We start from the raw sequence: 17991 nt of genomic DNA, 5'->3' as shown, positions 1-17991 counted from the left end.
CCAGAGTGAATGAAGAATATAGATGGTGAACACACAACAGTAGAAGAATAATTTAAGTATAATGCTTCCCCCCAAAAATCTCTGAATGTCTATCAATATATTTCATTAAGATGGCTTTTACATAACCATACTGAGTGAACAAGATACTCAAAATCACAAACTCTTTGTATGTTCTCTAGCCATATTTGTAATTATTAAGACTTAGAGCAAAATATTACTGCTCAACACCTATTTTATTCCAGTTTGGATTCACCAAACCCTTATACTTGATTAAGGTTATGCCAATCCCCAAACCAGCATTCACCCAAAACCCTGTGTCACTGCTGTCCCAAAGATAAGGTTCATGTGGAAATCAGGTTCATGGCCAGTGATACACAGACTGAAAGGATCATTGTCATCATGATGTACTGATTCTACCCCCGCAGGCTTCAGGTCTCACTTCATCTGTGAGATACAATATCCTAGAATGATGCTACAAGGATAGCTAGAGAGTAGCTTCCCCCTGTAAACATAAGAAAAAGGAAGCAAGAAAAAAATGAATCAACACAGTCCAATATTCTCCATTGGAAAGTGGCACCGAGGATATTTGGAGTCTCAATGAGATAGTTCCTCTCAATGGCATGATAAAGGCAAAAATCCTCAAATGTCTAATTTGCACTTGTCAGGAGATTTTCAATTGCTTACCAATGTTTTAATTCAAATCCCTTATCAATCTATCTATATCTGCTCTCAGTATTGTTAGGAGAATAAATCACACAAATTTACAACTTCACTGTTAAATTAAGGCCATTTTTTTTTGTAAAAGAAAATAAAATGAAATAGTTTTGTCACAAAATCCTGTCCTATAACAAACACCATTTTCTCCATTTCATTTCACCAACAGCTTGCCATGGTGATCCACATCTCTCTTCCATCTATCCAAAGCCTGAGTGTTGAAGATCCAGTTCAATTTTTCCTTATTCATTCAATATGCATTGATTGTATACTAGCTATGTGCCAACCAGTGCTGAAACTTGGAGTGAAAAGAAGGGAAATAATCCTTGTCTTTAAGGAGATCATCTTTCATTAGATAGAATAAAGACAATTCATCATCATCATGAAATCACGTAACAAATAGAAAGAAAGAATTTACACAGTATTGGGTAGGAATGGAAAGGTGAAGAACTCGCAGAAATATGAGGAACAATCTTCAAGACATTCCCCAATTGTTCACTGATGTAAGCACCAGGGAAGGAATTATCTGTGTAGTTAAACTATAGCCTTCCTTAAAGAAAATTGGGAACATTTTGAATGCTTTAGCTAGATCTTGTGTTTTCCTTTCAACAGAATAAATATGCAGCAAATGATTAAAACATTGCAAAAGAAGCAAAACAGATATTATTTTCCTAAAATATAAATAGCTACTCCTGCAGATATTATCCATAAGAAAATACAAAGTAAAACATAGGCATATGTAACAAATTACCAAAATTGTGGTGACAACAACAGTCTTATTCTCAAGCCCAGAGGTGTCATTTCCAGAAGGGAGCTCAGTAAGAGTAACAACCATTTTGTCCACTTCACTCCAGTAGCCAATCTGGAAAAGGTTACAGCAGACAGACGTATGGATAAATGACTTGTCTATTAGCAAAGCATTTAATTATTTTCAAAGCCATGTCTGAATCTGAAATTAGACCCACATTTACTGGGCTTGTTCTAAACAGAAATGTCTTTTATATATGTGAATCTAACAGGAATAAAAGGAAGTATAAAAAAATTGTTAAAAATGACTTGTCTTTTCATATTCACTTTTCATATTCTCTAAGAGTAATTGTTTGGGAGTGGTCATATAGAAATGTAATTAAAATCCAGATAATGGCATTTTAGCCTAAACAGCTAAAAGGGTGATGTTGAATTGAACAGTTACATGCATCTTTGCACCAGCTACCTTTTTTCTTCTGAACCGTAAACCAACAATAGTTCTTTCTCTTTTCATTAAAGATTTCCACTTCCGTCTAAAAAGTTAAAGTTCAACAGCTCTACCTATGAACTATTTTAAAAATTATAATTCAGTGTTACTTACCAGAAATAAACAGACTTTAGAAAAAAAAAAAAAACAAACCTCAAAATACATCTGTTTCCGGAAGTCATTAAACTCTAGGTGAATACACATCTCCAGAACTCTAGCTAACTCACCTCCTCACATAGAACTGCTTTTAAATCACTAAGGATTTACCTTCCGGGGCCCATTAGTTTTGAGCTCCATGATGTTAATTGTATAGTTTATTCTTTTTCCATTCTGGTCAAACTTTATATTTCCTGAGAGACCTTCAACCTGAACCTAATAAAGAAATGGGAAAGGAGCAGAGTTATCTATTTACTTCAACTAAACATATACACTGTACAGATTACTTTCACCAGCTGAAGTCAAGAAAACTACATCAATAAGGTTTGTTTCTTTCTTCAACCTACCTTTGCGTTGTTAGAAAAGAACATTGCCTGTATGTTAGACATAAGGAATAAGACAAAGATGACTAATTCAGCAGGAAGAAAACATTAATGGCCATATTAAGTCACGTTAATGATTATTTTGAGTAACTGACCTGTTTGAGGGCCCGTTCTATTTCTACACCTTGTCCCCAGGGGACCGCTGGGTTTGCCAGACAGTCTCCCGCATTCCCCCTTCGGGAGATTTCAATTCTCTGCTTCCTTAGGTTGCGGAAGGCTTCAGTCATCACTTGAACCGCATCATAGGTCAGAGCAGAAGTATACTGCAAAGGATCACACACATTTCATAAGAACGGGAGAAAATTCAGAAACTCAGTGCACACCAGCAACCAAGACTGCCATTGCTCAGCACACAATACCACCTAAAACTCCAAGAATTTAAACACAATTTCTGCATCTAGAAACCTAAGAATCGAAGAGAAGCATTACAAAACATGGGAACTTTGAAATGTGCTTTTGACTCTAAACATGTTCTATTATGTTAATATCTCAGCTGTTTCAGGTGAGACCTTTTCATAATAATTGTGTCAATGTTCAGTTTTCTTTTATTTTTCTAACCTGCTTCTTGTTACAGCCTCACTTTATAGCCTGCTATGGTGATATACAAAACTATAAGATTAACAATTAATATTTCTTTACAGTCTAATGAGAAATACATTTGTCAATGCAGAAGGAATATGAATTAGTTTCAGGATTCTTAGTCTCTAATTCAACCCCGGTCATGCTTACACTGATCTGCAGTGGTTTTAGGGGTGTCTACTTAGGATCCCCTAGGTGATTCTGGTAATCAAGTAGAACCACAAAACTTCATAATTTCTATGCCCCCATGCCTCCATGCTTCAACAGTCTATGAAAACATTGGTTCAAAACTTATGGTGTTCAGATCCCAGTGGGACAGCACAATTATTACATTTTCTAGGGCCAAACAGATTAACACTACATGTGTACCAGGCATTGTCAGTGTCTGGATAAGTAGTAGCATGTGCATGTATATATATTACCATTTGCCAAATGGATGACGCTGTCAGTTAATGATTAATTACATTTCGACGTTAAAGTTTTGCTGAATGCTGAGAAAATTTCTGTCATTATTTTTCAATCTGTAGGTACTAAAAGTACGGTGAAGCTTGGGAGAAAGAAATGCAATACTGTACCATACTGACTTTGTGACATGCTAAATTCTTGATCACCAATCCAAAACAGGCACTCAGCATTCCCAAAGAATTCTATTCAGTTCCTTAGTATTTCAGGTCTTCCACTCTCAAAAATGATAATTTCATCTTTGTCTTCTCCAAATACCCTGACCTCTATATACTTCTCTTGCTCTAAATTCCTGCTGAAAACCTTGCCTTCCTTGTCATGGAAAAAAGATAAGTAATCTAACAGTAAAACCACTAAGCTCTCCATACTCTGTTTTTCACCTGAGACGACAACACAGGACATCTACTTAAGAAACGACTTCTTGAAGTAAATAAGAAATATCACATCAAGATATATCTGCTTTGCTTGTATGTTTGTTTCTATTCTAAAGGAAAAAAACATTAATTTGTTTTTTATACAGAAATAAGTTTATTGCCAAAATAATTCTTACAATAATGTCTAGGTCTCTGAAAAAGAAATGTAACCTAAATTAAATATTGCAGTTTGTATGGAAATGGTGATAATAGGTAAAAGTCAACATTTTTGACTTAGCTTGCTCACATTACTAGGGGAAAGCTATAAATCCGTCTACTAAATGTGTTTGAGGTCTACAGATGTTGGTTAACTACATTTAAAAAATATGATTAGCTTGAATGAATTGAAAGCATTTAGATCCATGTAGCATATTATGAATATGATTCAGAGTATGCACACATTAAGAGTAAAAATCCTTTCAACCTTTTTCAAATGCTCAAAACTAATCAAGTCTTGAGCCTATTACCATTTTAAATTAAAAGTCACAATCATAGAAACACAGTATTGGGCTGAGAGAAAATCAACAGCTTCTGTATCCAGAGTTCCTTTCTGCTCATGTTCTGCATGTATGGCTCATTTATTTTTCTAAACAAATATGTTCACATTTTTGATTGGATAGTTAAATATTTCAGTTTTATTCTACCATTCATTAAACTAGATGTAAATTAATTTGAAAGGAGCATGACAATGTAACTATCTCCTTCTTTGAAAACAAATGCTTCATTTCTGTCCCTATGTTTATGTTCTGTGAAATCCCTCAGCTGAGTTGGAAATTTACATTTCAGTGGGGGACCATTTTGCTTTGCAGTGCTATATCGCAATCACATCATAGTCCACACATTAAGAATAAATCTGGGAAATCGTTTTTACGGTCCATTTTCCAAATGTGCTTTTTACTTTGCTTTAAATGTGTATTTATTGAGACTTAGTTTTCAAAAATAAAATAAAATATACATTTTAGACATGTTTGTTATGTCCAATAGTCATCAGACAAACCAATCAATAATACATTACTGTAATCTCTGATGCGAGAAAACAGTGTTCTAACACCAAAAAGGGGGGAATGAAAAGAAGTTCTGTGTATATCTCAAATTTAATGAACACAAAAGAGGATAAGTAGGCTACAGCACAAATTTTCATGGGTTATCGCAATGACGGCACCTTTTTCTAAACGTAGTATCCATACCATAACAAAATTTAAAAACATACATTCAAGGAAAAATACTAAAATTTAAGTACTATTAAAGTGTTATGACATTTCCCATGAATGACCACTGTTAGAAATTTTCTTTAACACTTGAATTAGTTGACTATAGTTTAGAAAGCATTGCATTTAGCATCAGAAGACAGGGCTCAAGCCCAGATTTTACTATTTACTGTTCTGTTGCCTTGGGCAAGTGAACTAAAGAATTATTGTCTAGGTTGTTTAGTAAAATAAGGAGAGCAATGCTTCTTCTGTCTATGTTATAAGAGTGTTGAAAAGGAAGGTAGGGAAAAATATTCATGTTTACCTAGTTCTCTTCGTGACAAGCTGGAGATAGGTCTAAAATACCCTATGCCACAACTGTTTTTTTTTTGTTTGTTTGTTTGTTTGTTTGTTTTTGAGACGGAGTCTCTCTCTGTCCCCCAGGCTGGAGTGCAGTGGCCAGATCTCAGCTCACTGCAAGCTCCGCCTCCCAGGTTTACACCATTCTCCTGCCTCAGCCTCCCCAGTAGCTGGGACTACAGGCGCCCGCCACCTCTCCCGGCTAGTTTTTTTAGTATGTTTTAGTAGAGACTGGGTTTCACTGCGTTAGTCAGGATGGTCTCGATATCCTGACGCAGTGATCCTCCCATCTCGGCCTCCCAAAGTGCTGGGATTACAGGCTTGAGCCACCACGCCCGGCCCTGTTTTTATTCCAATTCTATAGGTGAAGATTCCAAGTTATAAACTTTCATTTTACCCAGCTTCACAAAAAATGTGTGGCAAAAGTGGATTTGAATTCAGATCTCTGTGATTCCAGGGTAATTATGATGACCAATTGCCCTGGTTTTCCTCGACTGTCACAATATTGCAAGGAAAAGTCTTGAGTCCCAGGAACCTTTTCAATCCCAGGTACACTAGGATGGTTAGTTACTTTATTTGGCAAATACTGTATCAAATAAGTAGATGTATAGTAAATGAGAAACTTGATGAGTTGTAAAATATGTTATATATGTAAGTTATTGACCAGTAGGTTTGCATTCTTTTCTTCTTTTGTTACTATCTATTTTGATGCAAAACTGTTTGTTTTTACGATGTTTTGAAAATCACTATCTCACTCCACACAAAAGGGTTCTGTGATCTAATAAGTACAGAAAATGATTTTCACATTGACATATTATAGACCCTCAGAAATCCTGCAATAAGTTTAACTGTTTAATCAGTATTTCCCAAACTGATTACCAACTTTGAAATTTCTTTAACATCAATTATTTTCCATAAGAATAGTGTTTTATGTAACATATTTTTGGATGTTAAAAGTTTTATGGCCTGGTACATTTTATATACTCATTTCTAAAATAGCCTCAATTACTTAGTTAAAAAATTATTATACATTGAATGATATTCCTCTGGAGAATCTTATGCAATATTAATTCTCAGTTTCATCCTTTTATAAAATAATTGAAAACAGGGTCAAAAATTATGATTTCTAGGAAAAATAAGTAAACCTATAAGAAAAATTTTAAGCAAGTTTTTTTAAAGATAACCAAGAGTGACCAAATCAATTAGGGTCATAAGACAAATGAACAGTATGAGGAAATATATTATAAACTTAAAATGATTCCCTTAACTTCAAATTCAACTACAGTCTACTCTATGGGAAAGAGCTGCCTGTGATAAGGTCATCTTTAATTTACTGTAAAGCATATTGAATATGTGCCCTTTGAAACTTCACTGCATAAAGGCATAAAAGTCTTCATAAAAACCTTAGTAAGCATACAAGCTCTATCACATTTTCCAAGGGTGAAAAGAGAGCTGCATTGGCAAGAAACCTAAATTAACATATTTTATTATTCTTCATGAATAATAAAATAATTTTAATCTACTGTGAAGAAAGAGTCTTCATGTAAAAGGAATAAATTAAATACAACATATTTTTGCCTAAATTACCCATATTGGCTGTTAATCTTTACTGAAAATCTTACTTACAGATTAAGGTTTTTATATTCAGAAACTTTAGATTACTGAAGAATTCAAATTTTCAGGTAAAACTAATCAGATTCACCAAAACAGAAAAAGGATGCTGAAATCAAGGCATTGTCTGGTTTTGATTCAGTCATAGGTAAAGACTTTGTCAGGAGCAGATCTTTTATTTTGTTGGTTGAATAAATCCCTCTCCCTGACTCTCTACTTGCTAGAAATCTTATAAAAAGGTGAAAGTTCTTCATTTTTTATGATCTATGAAAAACAAAATATATATGTCCAGAGTAATTTAGGATTCAATTTTGGCACCTGGAGATCAAAGAGGTCTGCCTACCTGCAAGTCACTACAATCTCTGAGAGATAGAGGCACCACTTAAGATGTCAGAGATTCAGCAGAAATTTGAAATGTTAATGTATGTTTCACTGAGGGCTTAAGTTAGCACTTCACATAATCATGGTATTAGAGAGTTGCAGGAAACCTAAAAGTTTACCTTACCTACACTTGTTCCCTTTACAGATAAAGAAATATGAAAATGAGATGTGAGCCCAGGTGCCCTGAATTATAATTATAAATATTAATAATACATTTTTTAAAGTTGCGATATACATATTTTTAAAATTCATGTTTGCAAAATAAACAATCTTATCAATATCAAATTTGTACATTTATTTCAGTCATTTACACACTTTTTAAACTATAAAATACAAGGAATTAATATGTCAAATTTCAAACTTCCAGGTTGTGTTGGCAAAATGCTGTAATATTAGGAAGAGTGAATGCCAGTCTGCCAGCTGTGGTTTGGACAGTTAAAACACTCAAGAAGCAGAATTAATTCTATTAGGCCACTAGGGTACTATTTAATGCATGACACTAATTACTGAACTGAAAAAGATTATACTATTTTCAGGCAGACCTAATAACTCTCTTAGGAAAGCAATTAAGAAAGTTTGAGGCTGCGTGTGAAGTTGTTTCCTGAATAAAATGAGATTCTTGTGAGAAAACCATTATTTAAAGTGCCACACAAATGTCAGCCATGGATTATTGTTGAATTCCTTAACACCAGTAGGAGACTGAAGACACAAAAGTTGAACAAAGGTTATTATGTGACGAGGTAGAATGGCTGGTCATACTTCACAGGATGTTGGAGACATTAAAAATAATAAAAAGCAGTCTAAAAATAGAAATATCCATAAATTATTTTTGAGACAGTGGGAAATATCTTTATACTCTTTCTCTTTAAAAAAATACTTTTAAGGAAGATAAAATGCCTGTTTTAATGTTCCCATGTAAATCCTGGTGCTGTGATGGGTCAGATCAGATAACTACATTAACTTTACATTTGATCAACTAAAGGAACTCATTGCTTTTCTGCCAGGGCTCAACAAGAGAACACATGCAGAAATCTATGGCAGAAATCTAAATCATATTTCATCACAATAATAATGTCATATTTTTTCCTTTAATTAGTCAATATTTTCCAATTCATTACTCTTCATCCCTACAAATATCTATCATGTGCTTACTCTTTGCAAACCACTGTGTGAGATTTAAGGCTAATAAGATACAAATGAGACATTTCCTTTGAGAGGCTTATTTGTAATCTACAAATATCTCTTGACTGAATTTATATCAGTATATTACCTATGAATGATTCAGGTTTTACAATTATTTCATTTATGAAGAAATTAAGAGAAATGGCAGATGTAACAAATCCATCTATTTCCCTCCATCTCCATTCCACAACCACAATTCAGACAACCATTGTTTCTTGTCTGATTATTTGTGATATCTTTCAAAAGCCTCCCTGCCTCCACCAGGGCTCCCTGCAATCTCTTGTCATCAGGGCAGTCATAGTAATCTTCGTGCATCAAAGCCATGATCAGCACTCTCCTCTCGTAGTTCCCTGTTGCTCTTCCAATTAGACAAGAAAATCCTTAATATGTCAACAAGGCATAAAACCTCTTCTGGATCTTGTACAGTTCTAAAGTATGATTTCTCAGCGTTTCTTCAAATCATTTCTGTTCAACCTCTGGCCTTATGGAAATATTTATATTTTCCTTGCACTGCAGACGTTATATATTCTAGTTCCTTTATCTGGAGTCAATTGTTTCTTATGCTTTCTCTTAACTACTACTTCTTCAGGTCTCCAATTCCATATTGCTTCCTCTAAGAAGCCTTTTCTTACCTCCAGAATTAGGATTAGGAGCTTCTCATAGGTGATACCAGAGTACCTTTGCTTTTCTCTGTTTGTTGATTCATGAAGCCTCTATTAGATGGTTACCATGTGTGAGGATTTATTCTAGGAGTCTGGGATATCTTGATGAATTTTTTTTTTTAAATGGCACTTACTTTCAAGTAGGAGGAGATAATTAACAATGCAATGAATACATAAATGATAAGAACAGTAAACTAGTAAGCTTCTTTTAAAACTGAACACAAGATTGGCAAAACATTGGCAAGTTGGATGGTGGGTATACGGAGATTATTACACTTTTCTACCTTTATGCGTGTTTGAAATGTCCATAATAAAAAGAGTTTAAATGTTAAAAAAAAAAAAAAAAAGGAACAGTAAACTGAAAGGTAAGAATTGGGAAAGCTGGATCAGGGAAAGGATGATGCACAAACTCTGATGGTGGCAAGATTGCAGTTTTAAATACATAGCCTACTATTGCCTTGCATGAGAAGACAGGATTTGAAAGAGATCTAAGGAGTGCAGGAGACTTGGCCATGCAAATATTTAAGGGTTCAACAGTCAAGAAGAAAAAATAGCCAGCTCAAAGGCCCTGAAGTAGGAAGGTGCTTGGGTTGGCTGAGGAATAGCAAGGAGGCCAATGTAGCTGAAACAGAGTGAGCCACTGCACAGAGATGTGGTTCCATGGGACTGGGTGACAGGGCCTCATCAGACAACAGGGTGACTTTGGCTCTTTTACTCCAAGTGAAATGGAGAGACATTGGAACATTTGGAAGAGAACGACAATATAATCTATATATACTTTAAAAGGATCACAAAGATGGAAGATAACAGGGGCAGGGCTGAACGGAGGGAAATCAATTTTAGAGACTGTTGCAATAACCTTATGAAGGTAGCTGGATTTAGTTGGTTGCAGAGAAGGTGGTAAGAAGTGAGGCAGTGCTAATGGGGTTTCTGATACATGGAATGTATGTTACAAGAGAAAGAGAAGGGTAAAGGACCAAGATATTGGTCTAAGCAACAACTGAAAGATGTAGTTGCCATCAACTGGAATAAGAAAGACTGTTGAAGGAATAGTTTCCAGAGGCTGAGGAGGAAGTAGTAGAGGAAAATCTAAAGCTTAGTTTTGAATATGTAGGTTTAAGATAACAATAAGACAACTTCCATCAATGCTACAAAGTAATTGTTTGGTTTCTAGTCTGAAGACTGTAATCTCCTTAAGGACCAGAACTTTGTCTTTTCTCTGACACCTAGAACAGTGCCTGCTGTGGAGTAGACAATAAATATGTGTTGAGTAAATAAATGAATTAATAAATGAATGAATGAATGTTGCCTCAAATAGCAAATTAGTGTCAGACCTAAAATTTCAGTGCCACGACTTAAGTTATTTTTTGTATACTATGTAAGAATGAAGAAATTTAAACGTTGTAATTTATATTTGGTGGTTATTAAAATATGTTAAATATTAAACCTTATTTAAGATTTTACTTGCTGAATAAAATTTATTTTAATTTGAAAACTTTGGAAGCTGATTTAACTTTAGGGGAAGATGAAAACATTGAACAGTCATTTATTTATTACTCCCACAAGTTGATATAATTTCTATAATTCCTAAACCCTAACTATGAAATAATTTGACATACTGAACTGTATATTTATAGATTTGTATAACAATAACACTAGTTTTTACTGTCAAGTAGTAAAATGTGATATGAATTTACCACATTTTAAATGTGGCAATGTACCCGATTCAGTCAATCACCCAAAAGGCAACATCAAAGGACATAATCTCATTGTAAATAATCTCATTAGAAATATTTTGCTCCCTTTCTGTAAGCAAATAATACATTGAGACTATGTTCCTTGTTTATATTTAGAAGACGCTATATAATCTCCTGTATAGTTTTTCTTCCTTTCTTCTGTCTGGAAGCAAAAATAATTATGAAAGCGTTGTCTTGTCCTTACTACCTTCCACATCTGTTGACAATTGAAGGACCTTACCTCTTGCAAATTCCATAACATGCCTCCACTCACTGGTCCCAAATATTTACATTTTTGCAATAGCAACACATGTGCAGTTCCCTGGATCTGTCACGCTGTTGCATTACTTCGAGTCTCTGTACATTTAGAACTTCCCCAATCAACTTCCCATACTTTTCTTCCTTCTCAACCACGTGCAAAGCCTTGCACAGGCATCCCTCCCACAAAAGCCTTCCTTGACCTTCCTTCCAATCATTGTCAAAATCATGGCCAAGAAATTGGCATATTTTATCAGTCTATTATATTTGCTGATTGATATGTTTGTCTCCTTTAGACTGAATTCTCAAAGACAGGATTGACATGTTTTTCATTTCTTTATATTTAGTTTTTGGACTTTAGCACATAAGCAATACATTTCTGTGTTAGGATAAACTCCCTCCCCAAACACATTCTCCCCACAGATTTTCAGTAATTTTTATCAAGCTTCGGGGACCTCATAAAATATGCCTCTGGGTGGAGTTAGGGGGTTACAAAATGTTAAAGTTGGAGTACACCTTTGAAATTGGCTGACATTCTCTCATTTTAGAAAATGGCTGGGAAAACAAATTAGTCCTTATAGGCACCTATGTTTCCAAAGCTGTGCTAGCCCTTTGGAAGTGTTATTTAATCCTCACAGCAACCTGGGAATTAATGGTCATTACTGCATTGTATAGATGAGAATCCTGGACTCAGGGTCAAGTAGTGATTCACAGCCTAAGTTTTAAAACACATTAGTCTAGGTTCTTTGAAACACCTCACAATGAAGGAGCATAATGATCTCTTTGAAAATGGGCAGAAGCCATCAAAAGGGAGGTGCTTTGGAGGGGAAATGCTTATAGCAGGAAGGAAGCAAGGAAGGTCACAATGCAGGTTCTCAACTCAGTGAAATCTGGCACTAGGTTTTGGCAAAATTTTTAACAGAATGCATTGCCAAACATCTCTCACACCACAAATACATCTTGTATTTTAATGCAAGACACATGAACTTGAATCATGATATGACTTCTGGGAGAAAAACATAATTTCATTTTGCTTTCATCCTTCTCCCAGCAGGCAGCAGTGAGGGGCAACACAATGACTAACGGAGTATTCAAAAGGAGCATGCTGGTTCCATTGGAGGATAACATCCACTCCATCAGAGAACTTACATGGCACCATCTCTGAATGGATGGAAGCCTGCAATTACACAGAATGGGATCAGTAGTTAGATCTCTTCTAGGCACAGACGCATACATATGCTGACATCAACTAAGGCTCTGGGTGTCCATCTACCTGCTCAGAATCCCATTACATGAAAAGTACCTCCACGATATAAACAGTACAAACATTGAATCTCAACTAAAGTCACCAAAGAGGAAGTCACCTCGTTTTTATAAAAAACCTAACTTGGTGTTATTCTTTAAAATCCTATGGAATGCTTTTATAAAATTGACTTAAAAATTAAAAGATCCATTTATAAATCCAAAAATAAAGAACTTCAAAATTTCTAATCCTTTTCTAGGACCAATCTGATAGATAGACATGCATCTATCATCAAACAACATCTCTATGATGCATACTTAGGTACAACTGTGGGAGCAACTGAAATAACACTGTCCTGCCTGGTTCATATACAATTGCTTTATAATTCACAAACAAAATTACTATACAATTTTTCAACTTTTGCTCTTAATTTTCATAAAGAATGTGAACATCATCTTAACTTTCAACTCACTCACTCTTTAAACTATCCTTAGTCAAGTTTTAATCTTAACTCTGCTCTCAATAAGGTTACCAACAGAAGGAAAAATACCTTCCTGTCAACAGCAGAAATATTGACTATTTAGAAGTAAATTCATGCATGCATGTGTATACCCAATAAAATGCATCAAATAAACAAGTGAAGACCTCACTGTGTCCAAACCCATGGAGAACAAAGATCAGTCTGTGTAGCTCTTATACCTGAGGAGTAAATAATATTTGTCGTTCAAGAATCTTTTGTTTGATTGCAAAAAGCATTACAGTTGTGTTTTAATTATTAAGGCAAGTTGAGATTTTTATCTTCTTTTAAAGTGTTCAAGAGACAAGGCTACTCATCAGCAGTTATTTTATGCACAGACACACACACACACACACTTTCTCTCCTTTTTGTGGCCATATGTTTATTGACTGAACTCAGAATTGTCTGCAAGTTGGCTTTTTGAAGATTAGGAACAAACTGACACCTATTGTTCTTTCATTTATTTGCAAACATAATATTCTAAACAGCAGTCAGGGTAAAATTGGCCCTTATTCTTCAGGTCTCAGCTTAAAAATTCCCTGCCCCTTCCATGTCGCTAATTGTTTACTGAGTTCTTCCTTCATGGTATTCTTCTGTCAATGCTTTTGTCTTTCTTCTATTCAGCTGTGAGCAGGGACATTTTCCCTGTCTTTTTATTTACCAAAAAAGTGTCTGGCTCAGAATTCCCTCAATAAAAATTCCAAATGGATTAATAAATGAATGACTTTATTTATTATAAATTATCATAGGTGTAAGGAAGTAGAAAACACAAGAGTAATACAGTACAGCTCTAATAGTTTTACTTAAACCATAAAAATGTGAACAATATATTTAGCAGTCAATGTGTTTGCCATATTTTGAAACGTGCTCTCTACTCCCTGTATTACCTTCTCCTTCTTCCTTATTTGCCAAGGCGCTTCTCTCTGCTCACATAGGAAAGCAAAAGAAAAAAAGCAGAAACCAAAGCAAACCTTAATTGTCGTTGTGTGTGCTCCAGGGTATTCTTTTTCTTCCAGTGTTGACCATCTTTCTATAAATTTAGACACCAAGGAATCGTCATAGTCCACTATCTGAAACCCAGAGACATTCGCACCTCCAAACTGGATTTTTAATAGGTCTCCATCAGTAAATCCCTAAACATAGAACACATTGATGTCATGCTTTTTATTTGAGAAACAAATGCTACTTAACATTTACCAAATAACTCTACACATTGTGGTTTTAGATATTTCAAAGAACATATGAGATATAACAAGCCTGAGGAAAATGTCCCATGTATTTACCAGCCAGTGTTTGTCATCAGCACCTAACACCACATTTGCATCAGAGTGGTTCCCTAATCAATACACGTTTGCTAATGGATCATCTCATGAAACACTCATGGTTGAGCCTACGTAAAAGTTCTCCACTTTATTGAGAAATCTTCCATTGACAAGGACTGGGTTTTACTTACTGGATCTACAACGGAGAACCACGATGTGGTTACAGACACTTAATAACATTAAAGTAGTTCTCGAAGAACCACAACCTTGTGAGCAAGTTACTCCTGTTTGAATTGTTTCTTCACTCATGTGATAGGAACATCTTCAAAACGAGTTAATAAATGTCCAGTCATAATTTGAGAAGAATTAAACAATTTCACATTAAGCTGGAAGCTAATTTTATATAATATATTAAATTAAAAAAAAATAAATTTATCTTGTATTATTCCAGTGAATTCAGTCATTACTAAAACTATTATGCTATATTAACATTGATTTCAAATATTGTGCTGACATGAATTTTATCAACTTGATAGTATATCTCTCTCAAAGATGAAATTAATTTCCATAGACCACAACTACAAATGTTTTCACATTTCACACTTATTCTATATTATTGTACACAAAAGTTAAAAGTATCCTAAATTAATTTTGAATTATCACACCCAAAAATGTAGGAGAATCTTTTCTTTGTTATTGATATTAAAACATGCTTATTATTATATTATTTAGCTGGAGGAGAAGGTAATTACTTTTTATTGGCTCACAATTTTGTTTCTGTTTATCAAGATAATGCAAATAGTGCAAAAAGGAATATAACAAAAATCATATACTCTTTGTTTTACCCTATGTATGTTCCAGTTGAGTTGCTTCAAAACATTCAAATTTAATATATTTGCTTTTCACATATTTACCTCTTCTGCATGACACATTTTTATTACTCTTTCTAATTTACCAATTTTAGAAAATTTTATTGAGTTTTTGTGTATCCCACGAGTATGAAGCTTGTGTACATGACAAAACCATTTATCTTCTCACCCATTTTAATCAGTACTTAGTGTTTACACATTTATAACTCTAAATGTTATTCATAGCAAAGCCAAATAGTGTACCAGGATTGTATTTTCTTTCTTGAACATGATCTCAGCCCATGTTTATAATCATGTCCCATTTTTTCACTACTAGAGATTTCTATATGCCTATCCTTATTTTTCCCAGTGCTACCATGAAAACATTTCATGCCTATGAGTAAAGCTTTTTTAAAAAATGAAATATTAAAACGTATCAGGTAATCTGTTTCAACTCTTCCTTGAAATTTTAATTTCTAGGAGACCCCCTTCTTAATGCTGGAATCCAAATTGGCTCTTCTCTTCACCTACTCTACGGCTGTTATTTTAGCATGTTCCTTCACCACTTTTCTGATTTAAATCCCATTTCCTTGGTCATATTTCTCTTTCTTGATTTATTGATTACCTCTACTGGAGTCCTCTGATAGTTTGCTGAAATACTTTGGAGATAAATTTATTGAGACATTGCATGTCTGAAACATAATTTTGTTTTATCCTGATTCATGGTTAGTAGTTTGGGTTGGTATAGAATTTTATGGTAAAAAAAACTTATAATCTGAAGGCATTGTCCCATTGACTATCACTATCCAATGTTTCTAATGAAAAACATGTTATTTCTAATTTTTTGGTATGTCATCTACTTCCCACTCTTATCCGCCTCCAGCCACTTGCTAGAAACTTTTAAATCTTCTCTTTATCTCTGAAATTCCATTATGATATTGCCACTGTAGGTCTTTGTCTTTTATTATTGTGTATATTCAATAAGCAGATTTATGTGATTCAGTACTGGATATTTTTCCAAATGTTTCTTTAACATTTTCCTTCCCCTAGTTTCACTCTTCTCTTTTTCTAGAATATCAATTATTAAGATATTATAACTGTTAAATTAAATATCAAAGTCCCTTATACATTTATTTTTTCTATTTTATATTTGTGTTGTCATTATGTTACATATTCTGGAAGATTTTCTCAAATTTATCTTCCAACTCATTTAACCTGTTATTCTAGGAAACAAAAGAAGTTAACTTTCTGGAGCTCTTATTCTCCATTTCTTTTTCTTCTCATAGCATCCTCTTCTCTCTTTTTTGGATAAAATATTTTCCCTACTTCTAGGCAGATATTACTTACAATTTTACAAATTTTCTCATGTTTCCTGCCACGGATCTGTTTGTTTGCATTGCATACTTCATGGTAAGGACTTTTCTCAAATGCCAAGTTATGCTGGACTATTTAAGAGCAAGACACCAAAATGTTTCTTGGAATTTCTATGTGCATGGACAAGGCACGTTAACGAGTATGCTTCACTGTAAGGTAGATGGTGAGGGTGAGGTGGGGTGGATAGCAGTGTTGTTTGTCCATATTGAAGTTCTTTTCTCTGGGCCATTCAGTTTCTTCAGAATCTTCCAGTCTCCTACACGAGTGCATATGCTTGGCTAAGTTTTAGGGACAGGATGAAGGATGGGGGATGATGAGGTTAGAATTTCATACAGAGACATTCACTTAGTTACTCATAATCCCAGCACTTTGGGAGGCCGAGACGGGCAGATCACAAGGCAAGAGATCGAGACCATCCTGGCTAACACGGTGAAACCCCGTCTCTACTAAAAAATACAAAAAACTAGCCAGGCGAGGTGGCGGGCACCTGTAGTCCCAGCTACTCAGGAGGCTGAGGCAGGAGAATGGCGTAAACCCGGGAGGCGGAGCTTGCAGTGAGCTGAGATCCGGCCACTGCACTCCAGCCCAGGCGACAGAGCGAGACTCCGTCTGAAAAAAAAAAAAAAAAAAAAAAGAAAAAAGAATTTCTCTAATTCACCTTCTCTAATAAGAAGTATTATCAAGAGAGGAAATAGGTGCTTAGGGACCAGGACTTGTAGTTACCTGGTTGCTTGGGTTGTGTAAAAAGAATCCTTGGGGCATCCAATTATTCCCTATGGCCTTTGAATCAAGTCCCTTGTACCAGGTGGTCTTAGTGAACCACCCAGGTGTCCTAGGATGTACGATGCACTTTACAGGTGTAGTTGATTTGCCCATCCCCTAGGCACTTCCCCTGCTTTGGCCAATGGCTACCATCCATAACCTTTCCACGAGAACTGCCCTGGGACAACCAAAGCTGCATCCCTGATGGCCCTTGCTTCATAGTAAAAACTGGGATCTAGGTACAAAGACCCTTTGCCTCAAGCTGAATGAGTGCAGTGCAATTTATTCAACAAAGTGCCCAGAGGCAATCAGAGTAAATCCAGCTCTCACCTCAAACCACATTCTTTTTTTTTTTTTTTCCCTGTGTCTTTTTATATTTTTATACTTTAAGTTCTAGGGTACATGTGCACAATATGCAGGTTTGTTACATATGTATACATGTGCCATGTTGGTGTGCTGCACCCATTAACTCGTCATTTACATTAGGTATATCTCCTAATGCTACCCCTCTCCCCGCCCCCCACCCCACTACAGGCCCCAGTGTGTGGTGTTCTCCACCCTGTGTCCAAGTGTTCTCATTGTTCAATTCCCACCTATGAGTGAGAACATGCAGTGTTTGGTTTTCTGTCCTTGTGATAGTTTGCTGAGAATGATGGTTTCCAGCTTC

At 35.1% G+C, this 17991-nt stretch overlaps 1 protein-coding gene across 4 annotated transcripts in view; it reads right to left on the bottom strand.

The window, feature by feature from the left end:
• The window catches only part of GRIA2 (glutamate ionotropic receptor AMPA type subunit 2), a 151973-nt gene that overhangs the window by 30701 nt on the left and 103281 nt on the right, over positions 1 to 17991 (bottom strand). For all 4 annotated transcript variants that reach the window (XM_010358047.1, XM_010358045.2, XM_010358048.2 and 1 more), the window contains exons 6-9: positions 14050 to 14211; positions 2583 to 2750; positions 2216 to 2320; positions 1466 to 1576 (exon numbers count right to left, since the gene is read on the bottom strand). In XM_010358047.1, the coding sequence (XP_010356349.1) occupies positions 1466 to 1576; positions 2216 to 2320; positions 2583 to 2750; positions 14050 to 14211 (546 nt within the window). The remainder of the gene's footprint in view (positions 1 to 1465; positions 1577 to 2215; positions 2321 to 2582; positions 2751 to 14049; positions 14212 to 17991) is intronic.

Source organism: Rhinopithecus roxellana, chromosome 2 (assembly GCF_007565055.1).
Source record: "Rhinopithecus roxellana isolate Shanxi Qingling chromosome 2, ASM756505v1, whole genome shotgun sequence".
Lineage (NCBI taxonomy): Eukaryota > Metazoa > Chordata > Mammalia > Primates > Cercopithecidae > Rhinopithecus > Rhinopithecus roxellana.
Note: the sequence above shows the minus strand (reverse complement) of the source record. Positions and strands in the feature narration are given on the sequence as shown.